The 12,517-nt window shown below is 34.6% G+C and overlaps 1 protein-coding gene across 1 annotated transcript; it reads left to right on the top strand.

Annotated features, from left to right (window-relative positions):
• Positions 1-597: 597 nt before the first annotated feature.
• On the top strand, positions 598-10,959 carry LOC136820037 (lactoperoxidase-like). The gene is made up of 9 exons (XM_067076272.1): positions 598-773; positions 4,870-5,334; positions 5,720-6,190; positions 6,425-6,695; positions 6,937-7,142; positions 7,558-7,710; positions 8,169-8,388; positions 8,989-9,206; positions 9,519-10,959. The coding sequence occupies exons 1-9, from the start codon at positions 695-697 to the stop codon at positions 10,892-10,894; spliced, it is 3,459 nt and encodes a 1,152-aa protein (XP_066932373.1). The 5' UTR covers positions 598-694; the 3' UTR covers positions 10,895-10,959.
• Positions 10,960-12,517: the final 1,558 nt, after the last annotated feature.

Raw genomic sequence — 12,517 nt, 5'->3', positions numbered from 1 at the left:
ATTATGATAATCGTATGATAAAGGCTCTCAACTTTATTCATTAAGTCATGAAAAAAATTATTGGAGTGACAAAAGTGATTCAAAAGTATACACGCAGTTGTCGTTCATAATATACGGAATGACGCAGTATTGTTATATTTTCTATACCAATTTTGAAATACATGCGGCAACGAAGCTCGCTTCAAAGAGACAATAAAAGATAGACGTCCAGTCGTTTATATGTTCATGAATAAACAGGTCATGATCATATTCACCACATCTATTTAGAGCATGCACAGAATGGATGATTGGATGATCTGTTACGAGACCCGGTATAGTAAAGAAGAATTAAAGACATTACTATATCCTTTAAAACATTTCCAGCGCGCATCGATTATTTTGTGTTATTTTTGCAAATACGGAAAAGTAAAAGTAGCGAATAACGGAAAAGCCGATATCAGTTAAGAATGAGAAACGATGCACGTCTCTTGATCATAGTTACCAAACACTAATTGTTTAGCGTATAAATCAATTTTATAATGATCTTTTACTTCCTATATCCTGTGCCATAAATTTACAATCAACACCCATTTAGCTGGCGCGAAATTTATTTTTTTCAGCTTTTGTTTTCAAAACAAAATTTGCTATAAAAAGGAGGATGTCTATATTGGAAAGTTAATCAATTTAATTCAGTCTAATACAAGAGGAGATTAAAATGACCAGAATAATTCTCATACTACTGCAGCTGGGATTGTTGTTCGTTGGTTTAGCGCATGCGTATAACATCAATGAAGGTAACTTATTTTTTTCTCATAAATCTCATAAATCTCATACATTTTAATTGGTTACTTGCAATGTCCTTGTCTAAAATCTAAGCAATAGACTAATAATAGACAAATTTAAAAAAAAACGTTTAAAATCGCCAATTTTCAACTTAAACTACTAATCACCGTCAAATCTACTTCTGGAAAATTATCATAGGCACTAGCCTATGATAATTTTCCAGAAGTAGATTTGACGGGTACCCTGACTCATAGAAAGCGCCCCACTGTAGGTGCAGTTTTTAAGACTTCACAAAGTGCACTGTAAGGGTCGAAATGAGAGAAAGTGCGCTGTGAAGGAGTAAAATGTGAAAAGTTTTTTGTGAAGATTTTGGAAAATCTAACCATTTTCGTCTTAATGGACAGAAATTTTTAAGAAAATGCACCCTAACAGTCGACTTTTGACCCAAATTTACTCAGATGCAGGGGGGGGGCACGCAGTTACTACAAGACATGATGTGTAATAAGTGCTTTTTCAACATTTTTTTTCAGGACCACCACCCTTTGCAGTTACTACACCTTGGTAGTAACTGTTTTCAGAAAAGATTTCCAGGTACCACCCCTGTTTTTGAGTGATATCATCAAAAACATGCTCAAAATTACCCTAAAATTGCGATTATTTTTCAACCTAAAGCAGCCTAAAGCCATTTTTGTGCTAGATTTTCTTTTAGTTTACTTGGTTAACAGCTGTTGAGAACATTTTATTGATGATTAAGGAAAACATAATTTCAAAGATGGGTCTGAGAAAAATTCATTTTGAAAAGTCTTTGAAAAGAATTAAAATATAAGCACTTACTACACCAAAAGTGCTAGTTTTAGTGTTTGGCACCACCCCCAAACAGCAGTTACTACACTGTGTAGTAACTGTTTTCATAACTTCTGAATACAGTACCACCACGATAGTAAGTGTCATACTGTCTTGTAGTAACTGCGTGCCCCCCCTGTCAGATGTACTGTAAGGGTCCAATTTTCGTACGCACATAAGGTAGTTTTAAGCTCTAGTGCCACCCCCCGGGGTTCAATTAGACTACCAATTAAGACTTCATTTGTAACTGCTTTGTAAATTTTCCAGCGAAAGAAATGGACTTCTAAGCCAATGACAACGGGTCCTTCGCTTAAGTGTACTTCTTACATTGAATAAAAGTATTTAAAGTTCTCCTCTAAATCAATGTTAGATTATATTTCACTTTGTTCAGTGACGTGTAGACCTATATTTCACAGGTCCAAGTAATCACATGGTCTTTAACTACTGACTGATGGTACATATGTAAGCAAAAGATTTTAGACCCACCAGATTTTTCTCCCTTCGGAGAAAAACTTTTGAAATAATTTGAAACTTTCTGATTTTTAATAAAATCTTATTAAGGAGTACATGTGCAAATTTTTAAGGTCATGGGTCATCCAAATCAGGTTTTGTGACATTATTGTAAAACATGACATAAAACCCAGCTAAAATCGCTTTATAAAACTCAAAATTTTAAAGTGCTGAAAACTTTTGAACTGGTTATTCAATGATTTTCAAATTTTGAGAAGTAATAGACATTGACAATGTAAATTTAAAAGTTTAAAATTTTTTTTAAATGATGACGTCAACATTTATGACGTTATCAATTTTTGAAGATTTTACTCATCTTCAGCATTGATTGTAAGAACAAATCTTAATGGAAAACAGAATCAAATATCTTTATTGGTTCGATTGTGACAGGCGTTTTTGTAATTCATACGTTTGCTGATGTCATCGCTTTTTGGATGCCGGTATCAAATTTATTTTTTTTCCTGGAAGTTTATGTCATGTCATGATGGAGAATATCTGTACCAATTTTCATGGTCATAGCTCTTCTAGATCAAAAATTATCGAGGGTGGTAGATTCTAACCCCCCCCCCCCGGGGGCTACAAAAAACAAAAAGGCTTGGGGTTAATAGAGTTAAGATGAAATCTGATGCTTGCCAACTAATTATCTTGAACGAACTTCCTTATAGCTAATCAAAAAGTGTTTATTTCCCAAAATGAAATTTACAAGACATAATATCGTTCCTTGTCTGTCCTTGTTCAAGTAAGTACTTCCTGTAGATAATTAAAACTAAAGATTTACGTTTGAGCTAATTAGTTTCACAGCGATCAACAAACTTTTGAATATTGTCGCATCAAAATAGAAAATCTTTAAGTCCATTTTTTTGAAAATTGAGTTAAGACCATATCGATGCTTTACATCCCATTTTTTATCGATTTCTTTGCTTAAGTCCATCAAAAACCAACCTAAAGTGGTCTAATTTTAAGCTTTTAGAAAAATAAGAATTTTACTTTTCACTTTATTTTCACATCACTCACATCAGTTTAGGGCAAAAAGTCCAGCATGGAAACAATTTTGGACTTACTAAGGTGGACTTTTTAAGGTAGGATTTTTAACACAAAAATAGTTCAAATGTTAATGGTTTTTGCAGGATTTAAGGAAAAATAATTTAAAGTCGATTTTGTCAAAACAACAAAAATGGACTCAAAGCTTTTTTATTTTGATGTGACGATATGAGAAAAACATTCTAAGAGGAAGAACGCTTAGAGGGGATATTTCTAAAAGACAGATCATTTCATAATGTAACAATTAAAGTTAATAGAAATTCCAATAGAAAGCCTTTTTTTAACTGGGTGACTGATACAGGAGGAGGTATTTAATAAAACAGCCATATTTAAAAAAACTCGTCCCAGAGTTATTTCAGTAGTATCTAATGAAACAGGCTAATTCTGTTTTTCGAAAAAATGCATCTGGCTCTTCCAGAAAAAAATTGAATATGGGAATTGAATATTAACAGAACAGGTTTACCCCCTGAACAAGGTAAATTCTGTAGTTTTTTTTGTTTTTTTCTGGAAGAGGCCATTCTTGTCATCTTGAAAGGATTCAATTTTAATATTGAATATTTTAAAAACTAAGAAATAAACCGATGAAAACCGAGAGCCTGAGGACTAATTTAACCACGACCTTAAAACTAGACACATTCAAAATATCTACAGCCTATTTTTGACAAAAGATGGAAGGAAAACCACTATCCATACAATAGTAAACAAGGAAACATAACCTAACAACAAATTAGAAATGATGTGATAAATTTGAAAAAGATCGCTAATTAGCTGAAGATTTCACAATTTCGCCAACATTAGAAGAAAGCGTTATGCTGACAGGAAAGGGAAACTTGGTAACAATTGTAATCGAAAGCCAAACAAAATATTTCAAGATCCAAATCCAAATATAACTTCAAGAAATCAAAAAAAAGAAAACCTTCAAAAACAATAAAGATTCTAAAAGGGATAGACCAGCCTACTAATAACGTCACCTAGTAACAAGCATGCTTGTCACCTGGTCATTTAAAAGAAGAATGTGCACTCTCTTAATTTTTTTGTCCAAAACGTTAGCACTTTTTCTCATCAAGATGGCAGACAACAAAACTTGCAATATGTGCTATCATTTTCAAAGTTTTCATGTAATTTCATAGCACTTTTAGCAGTTTAGCATCTACAGCATTTATAGTAAGTGAAACAAATAATAGGCCCTTAATATAGAGTTGGAACTGCTGTGATTGATGTTTGATACCTCTAAGAGCTTCAAAGTTCAACTTATTATTATCATTATCTGAACTATACACTCATCAACACGTGAAAAGACTAGGTTCGAGTTTACCTGAAAAGATGACGTTAAAATGTCTGACGTCTTTGCATTGACATTCTCATTTCCTTGTATTTTCATTACCAGACCTCTCAAAAACGACCACTGTTAATAGGGGTTGATGAGTGTGTGTACAAGTGCTATCAAAAGAGGAAGGAATAATGAAACAATTGACACTAAACATAAAACCTTTTAATCAATCCCATTTAAACCAAGTTATATAGAGTTACTGCTGGAATTGATGTTTGATACCTCTAAAGGGCCTTTAATGTTAGATTTCAACCTATTATCATCATCACCATCTTAACTATAAACAAAGTGCCACCAAAACAGAAGGATGAAACAATACTGACACAATACATAAAACCTTTAGTCAATTTCAATAAAACCATTTCTTTTGTTAATTGTTTCAGGGCCAAGAGCAACAAGACATCACTTGGTCAAAATCATTCCGTCCCTTTCGCCAACTTGGTTCGTATCATTCGAATTGAAACCTGAAAATACTATCGGTGGATGGGCCAATATCCTACATTTCACTACTGGTGGAGACATTGGTCATCATGGATATCGAGTGCCGGCGGTTTGGTTCCATAGCAACAGTAATAGGCTCCATATTTGTTCATCAGCGGGTACTAACGCAAACCGATGTTACGATTCACCAAATTTACAAAAGAACCAATACTCAAGAATTGAAATCATGCTAATACAAATTCATCTTAAATATTATTTCATTATTAATTTGAATGGGAAGAGAGTATTTAACGTGCTGAACACGCATGCGCGCTACTATCGTGATGTCAAAGTGTACCAATCAGATCCATGGTATAATGCAGCACACGCTAGAGTTCGAAACCTCATTCACAAGAATTTGAATTCAGGTAAAGTAAATACTCTTCCGTAACCAGTTTGATCATTCATCTTTCAGGTTTTATTCACCTCTAATGAAAATCTAAATCTTCCTTATTAAATACATGTTTGCACTTCGAAGTAGAAATGTTTCATTCCACAATAAATTTGCCAAGATAGTTCAAATTTACCGAAATTTCGGAACAAAAAAATACTATTCCCGAACCTAGTTAAAAATGAAATCCACCTGAGACAGAACAGACAGACAGTGACTGAGACAGAGGATCTTTGAGCACTGCATGTAAATCCCTTTACCCATGGGTCATTCAAGCCAACTTTAAAAAAAGCCAAAAGGCCATATTCAAAAAAGCTACAAACACCAAACAACCATCTGCTATATATCTTCCATTTTTTCAGTATTCCGTTTAACCAAGAACAATTTGATTCAAATATACAAACAATACCATAACCAATATGACATAGCCTTCAGCATCAAACCCTTCGGAAAGGTCCGCAGTTGGGCTAATATCATCCATCTCACACAGGGTGGCAACCATGGCAAATATGGAGACCGCATCCCAGCAGTGTGGTTCTATCCTGGTACCAACCGACTTGCCATATGTAGTGCTGTCAGCAATAACCACAATTACTGTTACAGTGGGTCTGGCAATATTCCAACAAACCGTTACACCCATATCAGGATTGTCCAAAAATTGGAGTCTCATGGAAGGTACATATACAGGATTTACATTGACGGCAAACTTGTTCGAGCTGTAGTAAACACAAGACCAAATACATTTTATAATGTGAGAACATATTTGAGTGATCCTTGGTATACCCAAGCTCTGGCTTATGTGACGAATCTGAAAATCACTCTTTCCAATTCAGGTGAGTAAAATGCAATGGTGATCTATATTAGCTTGATTTGTATTAGAGTGCGTAGAGAAAAACATGCTACAATTTCTAAGAATCCTTTTCTGCACTGTACTAATTTACTAGAATCAGATACCGGTAAACGTCTCCATTAAAAATGATTAAAAATCATTACTATGTCTTCTTAGAATACAAAGTTCCAAGATATTTCTTTAAAACTTTAACAACTTTAAAACATTTAATTTTCAGCTGGCTTCCAACTCCAAAAAGGACGATTGATCGATTTCATTCCTCAAGTGGAGCAACAATACTATCTGTCATTCGAAATAAAACCAGGACCAAGGATCATTCGCCATTGGGGAAGTATTGTCCATTTAACTATCCATGGAAACCATGGTAAACTTGGTGAAAGGATTCCTGCAGTTTGGTTTCATCCAAGAACAAGGGCACTTCATATCTGCTCAGCTCTGGGTACCAATGTCAACTATTGTTACAACACTGAAAATCTTCCAACCAACAGGTAGAGTAATGGTCATATTGTATACAAAAATACTTAGGGAACTATTATAATTCAATCATATTCATATGGCTTTTTGAAAACTTTTAATGGACCATTTTGTAGAAATTTGTAAGTTAAGTCAACGTTAGCTAAATAAATGAAAGGAAATGGCTGAATCTCAAATGCTGCACCTTGGTTTTAAGTAAAATAAAATCATATAGAGCTCTAAAATGTCTTACAAACAAAAAAACCTTTATTTCAGATTCACACACGTCATGATACGACAAACCTATGATTCATCCAAGAACATCTACAACTATATCATTACCATTGACGGTTTAGTCAAAAAGATTGCCAGGAACACAAGACCTACAATCTTCAAGAATGTTAAAATGTGGGCAGCAGATCCATGGCATCATGCAGCAGATGCCATTGTTAGAAATCTAGTTTTCAAGAATTTACCCTATGGTAAGAGCTGAACATAATCTATGTAGACAGCACTTTGAACAGTGGTCGTGCTAATTTTTTTTATCTGGGACTAAAAATGCACTTTTTAAAAGAAACTACAGAAGTACACTTCAAATTGAAGGGGTTGAAGAAAAGGAAGGATTGTATGAATTATCACAAAATCTGCTTTGGCACCAAAAAATAGACTAAAGCAGGAATCCCACTGCTTTATAATATTCAGTGGTCAAGCTAAGATTTTGTGTCAGAAGGAGCTTGAAATCTATACCAAACAATAAGCAAAAATTCTTCAAATTTTGCTGAATTCTGAGACGGAAAAGGCTATTTCTATATACTCCCTGAGACTGAAATATCGCCTAAGACTAAAGCACTATAAACAGGTCTAATAAGCGACAATTCTTCATTATTCCTTTCACAGGTTATTCATATGAGAACTGTCAAAGGCCTACACCAAGACATAGTTGTCACTATGCAAGTTCTATCAAATCTTACAGATCAGTTGATGGAGGTTGCAATAATCTCAAACACCCAACACTTGGTGCAGCTCATACACCTTTGAGGAGGATTCTAAGTAAGTCAATCGTATTCAAATCATAATAATATGAAAAATGACCAAAAATTCTGGCTGGAAAGCATTTTTATTTTTAATTTGAATAAAGAATTCAAATAGATAAAGTTGGAAACATTGAACAACACAAAGAATGAGAGACATGAGAGATGAGATGTACCTGCAAGGGGAATAGGATAAGATTTTCCTAAGATACGATATGATATGAGCCCTCTCAAATGGGGAATGGGTCCTACTCCTTACGAAGTAGGAATTCCTCCTTTTTCAAGTTGGAACGCTTAGCGCTGTCCAGGAAATCAAAACACAAAGAATAATCCAGAGAATTTTGCATCATAAACCTTGATCAGAAAAAAGCCGAAAATTTAAGATGTTAAAAATTCTTGGATCATCTCACGAACACATTGTTCATGAGGAATGAAAATGATTCTAATAATTCCATTTCATTGTGATTTCCATTGCAGAGGCAGAATATGCACGTGATGGTAATCACGATACACCAAGAGGATTCCCAAACACTGATCCAGTACTACCACCACCAAACCTGGTCACACAACAATGTTTCCTTACAGAAACAACATCATCAAGAAGCTCAACACCAAGTCCGTCCACTCTTTTCATGACTTTTGGTCAATTCTTGGATCATGATTTCGCACTCTCACATCATGCTGATTGCAAACAAAGGTATGCATCCAGAACAGATTTAGTCATTTTCCAACCAATGACCACACTTTCTAGAGGGGTTAAGACCCCCCCATAGGTAAGAAGACCCCCTCCCTTAGGAAATATATTTGAAAATTCAGACCCCCCATTATAGTGCTGCATATATGCCGAAACGTTTAAAAATAAAAATAAAAATAAAATTCAAAATTAACTAAAAGCAGCTTCTGATATTAAACCTTTTGCTCAAGATGTATGAAATGATTGATTTATTAAGAAATATGAAATTAAACTTTTGTACATAATTTTGTGAAGACCCCCACTTAGGTAGGAAGAACCCCCTTAACTGGCAACCCCCCTAGGAAATTCAAACTTTCAACACCCCTCCCCCTTGTCTGAGTTTCATCAACATCTAAGACCCCCCTGAATGTAGGGGGGTAGAAACTACGTCAATGAGATTCAATGATCACTTTTACTGAGCACTTCTCTGTGAGGAAAAGAATGAATATTTTCATTATTCCTCTCAATTGTATGTTCAAACAAAAGCATGTATAAATGAACTGATTAAAATTTTATTATTATTTTAATTCATTCAATCAACATACTCTCATTCATTCTCTTTAGATGTAATGACTTCAAAGCATGGCAATCTCCATGTTTCCCAATATTGTTCAACAACAGAGATTCCCAATGTTCAATGAATGGACGATCATTTGCTGTCTGCTCAAAGAGAGCTTATTTAGATGACCGACAACAGTCGAATGATATATCTGCATTCATTGATGCTTCAAATGTTTACAGTAATGATCCAGCAAGATTCCAAAAGATAAGAGATAATAAAAGTAAGACGTTGTACTCTTTGGACCTTAAAAACTACTCTGCCTAATTAAAAAGCTTACTATATTCTACAAAACCTTATTTTAAAATAAAACCGTGAGAAATAGTGATGTTAAGAGCATATTTTACAATGCATTTGTCATATATGTCTTTCTTAATACTTATGTCCAATTATATCCAGTTGAATATTGAGATTTGATATGGATGGCAAAGCAGTGCATGCATGTTACACTTGCAGAGACTTAACAGCAATGTGTATAATACCTCTAGAGAAGTTGGTTTTCTGACAAACTAAATGATCAATTTTATTTCTATAGATGGAAAATTGAAGATGATGAGTAATGGATTATTACCAATTGATCGCAATTTTGGACAACATCGATGTAAAATCAAGGGAGGTTGCTCCTTAGCTGGTGAACAAAGAGTGGATGAAAACATGGCTTTATCCTCAATGCATACTCTCTGGGCAAGAGAACACAATCGTCTTGTAGCTGGCTTGAAGAAAATAAATCCTGGTTGGAATAACGAAAGACTTTTCCAAGAAGCAAGGAAAATAGTTGGAGCAGTAATGCAGCATATTGTTTATACTGAATATGTACCATTATTGGTGAAATTGACACCATACAAAGGCTACAATAGTCATGTTGATCCATCCATCATCAATGCGTTTTCACATGCTGCTTTCCGTTATGGTCACTCACTGGTTCCAAATCACTTTGAGCAGTTGGATAAAGGTTACAACAAGAAGTATGAACCAGTTTTATTACAAGAAGCTTTTCGAAACCGACACTTAATCAATATCCGTGGTATTGAACCAACAATGTTTGGTCTTCTTAAAAACAAAACACGGAATGTGGATGACAGATTTGCTTTCTCATTGGCCAGGAAACTGTTTATTCCAGTTGGACATTCAGGACATTTGGATTTGACTGCGTTAAATGTCCAGCGTGGCAGAGATCATGGTTTACCAGGTTACAATGCATACCGAAAATTGTGTCGATTGCCAACATTAAAATCATGGGCTGATGTGCATAGAACCTTGATTGCTGGAGTTGGAGCTAAACTCCAAAGAGTTTACAAACATCCAAACGATATTGATTTGTTTATTGGAGGTATTTCAGAAAGAAATGGACATGGTTACCAAGTTGGACCTCTCTTTCAATGTATCTTTAAACAACAGTTTGAGGCTCTACGGGGTGGTGATCGGTTCTTTTATCTGAACCACGGTGTTTTCACTACAGCACAATTACATGCTATCAAGAAGGTTTCAATGGCAACAGTCTTATGTAACAACCTGAAAGGTATTGTGTCAGTCCAACCTAAAGCATTATGGGAAGCTACAGGTCATAATATAAGAAAAGTATGTTTTGGTGGTGCCATTCATCAACTTGATTTAAATGCATGGAAAGGAGCACAAAATGATTGTCCAGAGAATGATATGGTGAAAGATGAGGATGTAAGTAATGAAGAATTGCAAGATGAAATTGATGAAGCAAAGGAGCAAGAAAATGAAGAGAATGATTCAGAATATGAGGAGATTGTTGCTGATGATGATAGTGAAAATGACATGGCAAATGCCTCTGAAAATGATGAAATGAGTCCTGATATCTCTGATGAGGAATTCAGTATCAAAGCCAAAGAAATTGAAAAGGAACTACTAAGTGATGAGCAAAGAAACGAAATTAACAATTAAAAAAATGATAAAATATTAAGCAGTTATTGGACAAAGTCGAATCCAATATGCAAAAATATTGGGCGTGCGAGAAATTCTGGTAGAGCCTAATATTTTTCATATTGGATGAGACTGTGTCCAAATAATTGGTTTATTATCCATTCATCAGGAAAATATTTCTCGTTTTCAAACATAACTCCAATTTATATGCCCCTAAATCTGGTTTCTTGGCAGTTTTTTATTCAAAAGTCTTATTTTTATTTTGTGACGTAACGTCAAAAAGAAGATGCTAAATTGTCATTGAGTTGTGTGACATCAATTTTTGAAATATATAGCCTCCATGGAAGCTATATATTCGAAAATATCTATCGGACAGCAAAGAAGCCAATCAAATGTCGCTATTTACGCACGTCAGATAATAAACTGAAATATATAATTTTTGGGCCCTTTTTGTACTCTTTAACTATTACTGACTACTTGTACCTGTTTTTTATCATTCTAGTGAAGCGGTAAAAGATATCAACCATTTACTTTACTTGTACAAAATTTTGGTCTTATTGTACTGGCTGTGTTTGATGTACAGTCCCATTTAAATATGATATAAACAAAATACTCTTCTCAACTCAACTAAAAAGGATGATATTAAGTTTACCTTCTTCATGACGTTTAGTACAATTTTCTAAGTCAATTAAAGTTTGTCTCAAAAGTAGGTGGACACTATAATACTTTTAAAAACTTTATAATCGTAGCCACGGAAACAATTGAAAAGATAATAGTAAGGGGCACTTATGATTCAAAAAACTTTTAGCCATCTGTAGATGGGAGCTTCCTATGGATGACTCATTTCTATATTTCATTATCCATAGTTTATATGTAAAATACTTGCCTTAAAATTTATCCTCCTTCTCAAGAAGCACTTCTTGAAAATAAATTTTTAGTATCTTTTACAAATTTCAGCCATCTAATAATCCATAAGGTGCTGGGAATTTGATGTTCTGTTTACCGTCGACCGCCCGCATGCTCTTGAGCCGGCGCTCAAAAAAGTTCATTATTTCTTAAAAACTCATTTTCTTCTTTTCCTGTGCCAAGCTATCCAAAACACTCAAAGTGAATCAAAAATAACATCTTCGCTAACAAAATGTGCGCCTCGAGTAAAAAACATGGTTCCAATCACGTCCGCGAATGGGGCAGGCATTTTTTTAAGCAGTGGGCGGCATCAAGGGAGTTTTAGACGCGTCTCGAACACGTTTGAATTTTCGCGCATGTCATTTTGATTCCGAAAGTGAAAGCAGCTCGATTTCACGTTGGAATTCAACTTCGTTGGAGATTGGAAGCACCAGGTAGGAATAATGAATAATGAATAATGAAATTTTGCCGCATCAAATATTTTTTGAAGCGCGATGGTAAACAGAACATCAAATTCTCATCGCCTAAGAACCAATCAGAAGTAAGAATTCAGAGGTGCCAACTCTCACGCATTGGGCGTTAGACTCACCCATTCCAACACTGTCTCACGCAATTTTTCAAAAGTTTGATTTCTCACGCATTTTTGATATTTGAAAGAAATTTCCCCGATTTTCCGATTTTCGGAATAAATTTCCCCGATTTTCTGATTATTGGAGAGAAAAAAATTCCCTGATTTTC

This window comes from Clytia hemisphaerica, unplaced genomic scaffold (genome assembly GCF_902728285.1).
Source record: "Clytia hemisphaerica strain Z4C2 unplaced genomic scaffold, Clytia hemisphaerica genome assembly, whole genome shotgun sequence".
NCBI lineage: Eukaryota > Metazoa > Cnidaria > Hydrozoa > Leptothecata > Clytiidae > Clytia > Clytia hemisphaerica.
The sequence above is the reverse complement of the archived record's forward strand: the minus strand, read 5'-3'. Positions and strand labels throughout refer to the sequence as shown.

Bases quoted from the DNA above. Each gene is read 5' to 3' on its own strand.
- LOC136820037 (XM_067076272.1), top strand. From the start codon at position 695: ATGACCAGAATAATTCTCATACTACTGCAGCTGGGATTGTTGTTCGTT. The intron at 7,143-7,557 runs GTAAGAGCTGAA...TTCCTTTCACAG, and splicing joins TTTCAAGAATTTACCCTATG to GTTATTCATATGAGAACTGT. The intron at 8,389-8,988 runs GTATGCATCCAG...CATTCTCTTTAG, and splicing joins CATGCTGATTGCAAACAAAG to ATGTAATGACTTCAAAGCAT.